Source organism: Arachis ipaensis, chromosome B10, assembly GCF_000816755.2.
Source record: "Arachis ipaensis cultivar K30076 chromosome B10, Araip1.1, whole genome shotgun sequence".
In the NCBI taxonomy this organism is placed as follows: domain Eukaryota; kingdom Viridiplantae; phylum Streptophyta; class Magnoliopsida; order Fabales; family Fabaceae; genus Arachis; species Arachis ipaensis.
Genome location: NC_029794.2, coordinates 60,762,861 through 60,771,223, shown reverse-complemented (window position 1 = coordinate 60,771,223; position 8,363 = coordinate 60,762,861). Strand labels below are relative to the sequence as shown.

General features: G+C 39.4%; 1 protein-coding gene across 1 annotated transcript; it reads left to right on the top strand.

Moving 5' to 3' along the window:
- On the top strand, window positions 1,192–8,054 carry LOC107620659 (hexokinase-1-like). Its single transcript, XM_021113983.1, has 5 exons — window positions 1,192–1,267; window positions 1,410–1,565; window positions 1,698–1,796; window positions 1,882–2,012; window positions 8,040–8,054. The coding sequence occupies exons 1-5, from the start codon at window positions 1,229–1,231 to the stop codon at window positions 8,044–8,046; spliced, it is 432 nt and encodes a 143-aa protein (XP_020969642.1). The 5' UTR covers window positions 1,192–1,228; the 3' UTR covers window positions 8,047–8,054.

Here is an 8,363-nt window from a genome sequence, read left to right as displayed (position 1 = left end):
AAAAATCAACTAGACCTCTGATCTTGGCCAAATATTCATCTGCAGTTTCATTCTTTTTTATTGATCTTATTTGAGACTTCAAACTCTGAATTTTTGTCTTGAAAGAAGTAGTGAACTTTTCATGTAATTTATCACACATTTCATAAAATATAACACAATTGATTACCTTGTTCTTGAAAGTTGGAGTTATCGATGCAAGAGTCCATGTCATCAAAGCAAGATCCTTCAATTATCACTCTTTATACTTGTCTGATTTTGTAGTTGATGGGCGAGTTATTTCATCATTCATAAGTCAACTGCTTTCTTTTAACATTTCCCTATACTTTGCCAATACTTTGCCAACTTAGTTTATTGAAATTCGATTGTTTTTAGGTTTTTTTATACTACAATATCTAGGAATATCAATATGTATCATTTCTCTTTTTGTTCATGGTTGGTTTTTTCAGTAGCTTATTCATTGATACTGAATCCAAATGCATGTTGAGGATTAATAATTTTCTTCGTCCGAAATTGTGTTTCCTTTTCAGGAGCAAAATTTGGTGGTTGTTGTTGAATGGCGAAACTTGAAGCGAAGCTCGGAATGATAGTTGACTCCGTTGGTAACTTCTTCTCTGGCAAAGACCAACTTCCCTTGTGTGACCCTGGTAACTTCTTTTAAACCCCAGTGCTATCTTTCTCCTGTCTAATTTGACATAAGACAGAAATTAATAGGTCCTTTGTTGGATCCATTATGCATTGCTGCAGTTACACTGATATATAAAGTCTGATTCTTTAAATTGCAGCTCTAAATGCAAGTGGTCTTGACAAATTTCTTAAATCAATAGGAAGAAATCCCTCATATGTTGATTTGGAGGTGAGTTAATATTCAGGACATGTCTTGTAGCTTATTTCTCCTCATTAAACTAAATTTTGTTGCTTTATTCTAATTATTTGAATGTGTTCTTATTTGACAGTTGACTGAACAAAAATTGACAAGAAGGGAAGGTATAAGCTTTTCTTGTTTGAGGTTACTTGCTAAGATTAAAGCCTTGCTATCTTTCACTTAAAAATTTCTGAAGGTTTTGATAAATTTTACCACCAATAGAAGCAGGAGGCTAATCTGATTCAATCTGCTCTTATTGTCAATTATCTCTGTTTCCATCTCAATGTGTTCCTGTCCTAAATAACTTTCCCTTTATGTTCTGATTTGTAGGTTGGGGAAGATGTCGTGGAAGAACTAACCAAGTCGATGCAAAAAATTGGCTTGGATATGCGAGTTTCAGCTCTAGTCAGTACCACTAACCTCTCTTCAGGATTGATTAATAATTTTTAATATATGGACTTGAGAATGATAGTTTCAAGTTTGTGTTTGATAGAAAGTTTGGACTAATAAGGCTGTACACCAGACTAACTCGGTGATTTTGCATTAGGTTAATGATACCATTGGAACACTAGCTGGAGGCAGATTCTACAATCAGGATGTCATTGCTGCTGTGATCCTTGGTACAGGGACAAATGCAGCATATGTGGAACGTGCAAATGCTATTCCAAAATGGCATGGCCCTCTCCCGAAATCAGGAGGCATGGTAAGTAGGTTATACTATTTATGACTGTCATTGTCTTGCATGTTAGAAATATCTTTACTTTGCTGTCATACTAGAGCTAGCGTCACCATTTGCTGGTATAAAGCATGCTCTGATTACATGCAAATACTGCAGGTTATAAACATGGAGTGGGGTAATTTCCGATCCTCACATCTTCCTCTAACAGAATATGATGTAGCTCTAGATGCTGAGAGCTTAAACCCTGGAGAGCAGGTCAAGATCATCACGTTATAGTCATTGGTTTAAAGCTTTAACCAGCATGTGTAATTCTGTAATATTCTTTCACTATTGTTCTTAGATATTTGATAAGTTGATTTCTGGTATGTATTTGGGGGACATTGTAAGGAGAGCTTTATTGAAGATGGTTGAAGAAGCTGACTTTTTTGGAGATACAGTTCCCCCCAAGTTGAGAGTTCCTTTCATACTCAGGTATGCATGCTAGTTAATTATACTCAAGTATTACAAGAAGTTGTGCTGCCTCCCTTGCAGTGAGATTTGCAAATCATGGGCACTCTACTATGGTGGTTTCAACTGACCCTGCTCACTCCTTAAGCGACTCTTTTGCTCAGGTACCTAACGAGACCAAGAAAAATCTCTTGATTGTTTAGTTTACTAGTTCTTCAATATGGATAAAACTTCAGAAGTGTAATGCTACAATCTCGTTAGGATTTGACAGGTGGTAGGCTTGTTCCGGTTTAAGGAGTGGAGTCACCATTATATGCTCTCAAGGTACTCATTTTGATTGAAACAGAATTGAATATTAAACTAATAGTTCTCATGTGTTTCTATTTGTGAAACCGTTTCTCGCATTCTATTGAATCTTTTTTTGGGGCAGATAAACCCTGATAAATCTATGGAAGAGTTCCGAGCAGCTAGTCAAAAACTTGGTGATGGCGTGGGCGTAAAGTCTTTAATGCAAAGCACGGGACTTGAAATGATTGCTGACCAGGTAGTTTCTGCTAATGAAACAAGATAATACATAATTCCTTGAATTCACCTCTTCTGCCGTGACCATGTTATTTTTTTTAGTATATGCTTTCTTGGTTTACTATGTCTACGTGTTCCATTTAATTTTTATAATTATGAATGTCATTATGAATATTTTTTTAATTACTTTTCTATATAATTATGCAGGGTAACAATGAAGATTAAGTAATAATGAAGATTAAGCTGGCTATTATTGTGGTTTATTGGCTAAGATAGAGTGCTATTTAGAATCTTTACATGTATGGTTGACTAATGATTTTTATTAGAAGATACTTTTATTGGCTAAGTGATATTATGGTTTTGATATGGCTATGCTTATTTTAGTTTGAGATGTATGAATTTTTACAGTTAACTTCATTCTAGTACTTTTGGATTGAAAAGCGTAGCCTTTGGTCCTGGACAGCATCACTTGAAAAGCGTAGCCTATTCCCAAACGCCAAAAGCGTAGCCCTTGGTGCAGAAAAGCGTAGCCTTTGAGAATAGGCAACGGCCGAATAGGAATCACTCCAAAAAGCGTAGCCGTAGCCCAAAAAGCGTAGCCGTAGCCTAAGGCATCATTTTTTTTCATTTTTGGCTACACTTTTCAAGTGTACCTGAATGGGTGTTTTTCTTGTAGTGGTAGCACTTCCCTTATCCAGATTACTACAGAAGGATATTGAGTTCGAGTTCAGTGAAGATTGTAAGCAAGCGTTTGATAAGCTGAAGGCCGCCCTGACTCAAGCTCCAATTGCGAGAGGACCAGACTGGAGCCAGCCATTTGAAATCATGTGCGATGCTTCCAACCATGCAGTAGGAGCAGTGTTGGCTCAGCGCGAAGGTAAGGATCCTTTTGTTATTGCTTATGCGTCTAAGAGTTTAGACGCTGCCCAGTCCAATTATACTACTACTGAGAAAGAGCTTCTTGCTATTGTTTTTGCTCTGGATAAATTCCGAGCTTATTTACTTGGTACTAGAGTAGTAGTGTATTCGGACCATGCAGCTTTAAAGTATCTATTATCTAAAATGGAGTCCAAACCAAGACTCATACGTTGGATATTGCTATTACAAGAATTTGATTTAGAAATAAAGGATAGGAGTGGTAACCAGAATTTAGTGGCAGACCACTTAAGTCGCCTTGAGCACATTAAGGATGATTCTGCTCCTATAGATGATAATTTTCCATTTGATAACCTGCAAGTAGTATCTGAGGTATCTCCCTGGTATGCACCTGTAGCTAATTATCTAGTTAGCCGCACATTTCCTCCTAACTTTTCTAAGCATCAAAGAGACAAGTTGAAAAGCGAGTCTAAATATTATATATGGGATGACCCATATTTATGGAGATGTGGCGCTGATCAGGTAATTAGACGGTGTGTGCCTCAATCAGAATTCCAGTCCATCTTACTCATCTGAGGCTCATGCCAGGCAAGTTGAGATCCAGATGGGAAGGTCCATACAGAGTAGAGAAGGCCGAACCGTACGGAGTCTATCACCTAAGTCATCCTTCAAGTTCTGAACTTATCAAAGTTAATGGACAACGCCTGAAGCTATACCATGGCGAGAAGATGCAGAAAAATAAGGAGCTTGAGATCTTCCTCTTGGAGGATCCCCATATAGCAGAAGATTGAGCTAGTGGAGCGTCCAACTTACGGACGTTAAAGCAAAGTGCTAGGTGGAAGACAACCCACCATGGTATGATCGTTCTTTTCTTTATTTTTAGTTTTTCATATTCAAAAACTCTTCTCTTTATCAGTACTTTCGTGCATCTGCATCTGCATATTTATAAAAAAAAAGGAAAGTGCCATGCGACGCGACCGCATCAGCGATGCGTCCGCGTGGCAAGGAGAGGAAAGAAAAATAAAAACGAATAGAGAGTCATGCTGGAGCATGGCTGGAGGCGTGCCAGTGGCACAAATCAACCCACGCGACCGCGTGCCCACGCGGCCGCGTGCCCTGATTTTCGACGTAAAACGGATGCACAGCTAAAAGTTGTGCTAGAGTGGTGCTGGACTGGCGCTGGACGCGTAATTCCCCTCACGCGACTGCGTGCCCCATGCAGCCGCGTCGTACCCCATAAACTGCCTACTCACACGATCGCATGCCCCACGCAATCGTGCCACCTAAAATTTGGCATTTAATAATTTTGAACAGAGAGTTGTGCGAGTGTGAGGCAACCCTCGCGCCACTGGCACAAACTGGGTCACGCGATCGCGTGGCCGACGCGACCGCGTCAATCACCTTAAGCGCAAGTCGCGCGACCGCGTGCCCCATGCGATCGCGTCACTTGCGGCGCACAGTTTTCCTACTTTTGCCAAATATCATATCTTTCTCTTCTCCAAATCCTAATTTTTCTTTTCCCTCCTTATTTCTTCCTCCTCCCTTCTTCCTTCTATCTCACCTTTCACTCTCTATCTCTCTCACCTCCATTACCAAGGTTTTATTTTCTTCTTCCCTCTTTTCTTTTTTCTCATCTTCTTATTTTATATGTTATTTTCTTTTCTTTCCTTTTTTCTTTTCATTATTCGTATTTTCTTTCTTCTTCTTTCCTTTTTACATGGTGTTAGAATTTTATTTAAGTCATTATTCTTCCTTATATGCTTGTGGATTGTTGCAAATTGTGTGGTAATTATATATTATTTTCTTTAAAGGGTTGCTTGCATGTTCACTTTACTACTTTCTATACTTTATTTACCTTGCATGCTATGTGTTTGTGAAAAAGCCCATATGGCATTATGCACTTCTCTATGTTATTCTAATATTCAACGCTTGCTTTTCACAAATTTCCTTTACTATTATATTAATTGAATTTAATTGTCAATACAAACGTGATGGTTCGTTACAAAGTAATGCTTGCTCTATGCTACTCATGCCCTTTTCCGGCATGCCAATAAACACCTTGCATTCACTTGTCACTATATGCACTAGCTATTTTCCTTCGATGACTTTTCACATGTACTCATGAGCGTGTGTTAATGTCAGTTACCTCTTAATGTGCATCCATCACCACCTTTTCCGTTCTCTTCCTTGCTATATATCTCTTTGAATTCAATTTACTCTCTCTTCCCTTTTCAGGATGGCCAACAAGAAAGAAAAAGAGAAAGCTACTCCCAAACCCCTAGCAAGGAGAGGAACTAAAAGAGCACTAGTGGCAGAGCCTTCTTCAACTGCAGTCAAGCCCTCAACAAAAAGAGTTAAGAGGATCATCAAGGTTGATGAAAAGGAGAAAGCCTTTCCAGCAAAGGACACTGCGCGATTTCCAAATCGCTACTGTGAGCAGATGTTCCCTATTATAGCTGAAAGGAGTTACAACAACGAATACCTTCTTATCCTCCCGCCCAATATTGCTACTTTTGTTGAGCCGCAAATTGAAGGAAGACAATGGGGTTTCCTACAGAGATAACCAAGGCAGGCAAATCTTTCTTGGGTAGTCGAGTTCTACTCTAACTTCTACCTGCCTACCTTGCAGTCTGTCTTTGTTCGTCAGAAGCAAGTACCCATTACAGAAGAGGCCATTCAAAAAGCTTTAGGTCTTCTCCCTATTCCAGAAGGATTGGACGCCTTTCAAGAAGCCGCACTCAAGTGCCAGATGTACCAATTTGACTGGGAAGCTGTTCTCAGAGTTATCGCACTACCTGGCAGCCGTTGGATATACGGATACCATCGTACCCTCCCTAAGGGAATATCGACTTCAGCACTTACCTTGGAGGCTCGCATATGGGCACAGATCCTGTCCCATTATGTCTTTCCGAGCACTCACGAGTCCTCCTTCACTGCAGACATGGCCGTTCTACTATGGTGCATCCTTACAGACCAGCCTCTGAATCTACCAAGACATATCCGGAATGCCATGGGACACATACAAATTGTGGGCAACTTACCTTTTCCTGCCTTGGTCTCAAATCTTGTCTCAGCAGCCGGAGTCTCCTACAGAGCTGGAGACACCAAAGCCATGCTCTCACGGGATGATCAGTATGTCCCTAATGGGAAATAACTCAGACTTTCAGCAGCCACTACAAGCCTTCTTACTACTCCAGTTGAAGATATTCCTTCTTCAACACCACAAGCACCTACAACTGATGAACTGCTCCAGCAGATAATCAAAAGCTTTGATCGGCAAGAACAGAAAGCGAAGTTAAGAGAGCGCCGTAACGAGCGCCGATTCAAACACCTCAAGGAGCTACTCAAGGGACACTTCAAGGACTCAGACACCCCAGACTCCACTTCCTTTACTAGCATAGGGAGCCATGATGGTCCCGACTGTGGAGATACTGCTACCAGCCCACCCCTGTTCCTGACAGATGGCACCGAGGATGGTGCAAAGCCTTAAGTGTGGGGAGGTCGGTCAGTACCTGACTTCCGGAGGTAATTTTTCTTCCCTAGCACGAATAAATTAGGATATTTTAGTTAGATTTTCTTTCTTTTATAGAATAGGATAAATTGCATAGTAATAGGTTAGTTGCATGCATGCTCTACTTGATTGAAAAGACAATAAGTTTCTTCTAAGACTCTATCTTTGGAACAAAATTTCACTAATTTTTAAAAATTTTTTATGATAAATCTGCTTGAAATTGTATTTGGAACATGATTTTTGAGCTAAAGAACACACAACCTATGAAGATTTGAGCCTTTATATATGGTTACATTATTTAACCATAAACATTTTATTCTTGTGTGTTTACTTCTCTATGATTGTAATCTATATTTTGTTTCATCCTATATATCCAATATTTATTATATTCGTATGCTTGCATATGATTGAGGCCATCTTTTGTTTAAACTCACTTATCCAAATTAAGCCTACCCTTTTCAATTACCTTTGTTAACCATTTTGAGCCTTTAAATCCTATTTGTTCTATATTTCACCACATTACTAGCCTTAAGCGGAAAAACAATTGTATATCCCAAATTGAATCTTTGGTTAGCTTAAGATAGAATTGTGTGTGCTAGTTAAATATGGGAAATTGTGGGAACAAAAGTTATTAAAAGAATGTGTCATGATAATACAATGGGAATTTGGATACCTACTCATGTGAAACTATAAGAATTAAAAATCTATGTGCATTGATAAGCTATGTTTATTTTTATGTCTATCTAAAAATAATAATAAATAAATGAGGGGACAAAATCACCCCAATGCTGAATTAAGAATTCAAAGATCAATGAACATATAAAAAAAATTTTAAAATAAAAAGTTGATACATGAGTATGGAATGCAAAAGGGAATTCTGGGTAGCTAAGTATGAATTCTAAGGTCACACTAAATATATATAGGTTAGATTAAAGCTTGGGTTAATTAAAGATTCAATTTATAAGCTCACTTAATCATATATATACCTTGAAAACTGCTTCCTAGAGACTTTTAATTATACATTTTACTTCTCCTTTATTCCATTCGATGCCGTGATCTGTGTGTTAAGCATTTCAGGCTTTATAGGGCAAGAATGAGTTGGAAATTGGAAAGGAAGCTAGCAAAAATGGAAGGAACACAAGAAATTGAAGAGATGACCAACGAGAAGCAACGCGGCTGCATGGACGACGCGACCGCGCGGAGAAGATCAAATCGCAGTGACGCGGCCGCATGGATGATGCGACCGCGCGAAATGGAAAAGCACGAGCGACGCAGAGGTGTGGACGACGCGCCCGCGTGGTGAAGCGAAACGCGAATGACGCGTCTGCATGAGCGACGCGATCGCGTGGCATGCGCGATCTGCATAATTTGTAGACTCGCTGGGGGCAATTTTGGACCCTATTTTGACCCAATTTTCGGCCCAGAATAGCAGACTAGAGCCAGAGAACATGCAGAAACCAGAGACA

Excerpts from the sequence above, each read along its gene's own strand:
- LOC107620659 (XM_021113983.1), top strand. The coding sequence starts at position 1,229 with ATGCAAAAAATTGGCTTGGATATGCGAGTTTCAGCTCTA. Across the intron at positions 1,268-1,409 it reads ATATGCGAGTTTCAGCTCTA|GTTAATGATACCATTGGAAC; the intron begins GTCAGTACCACT and ends ATTTTGCATTAG. Across the intron at positions 1,566-1,697 it reads TCCCGAAATCAGGAGGCATG|GTTATAAACATGGAGTGGGG; the intron begins GTAAGTAGGTTA and ends CAAATACTGCAG.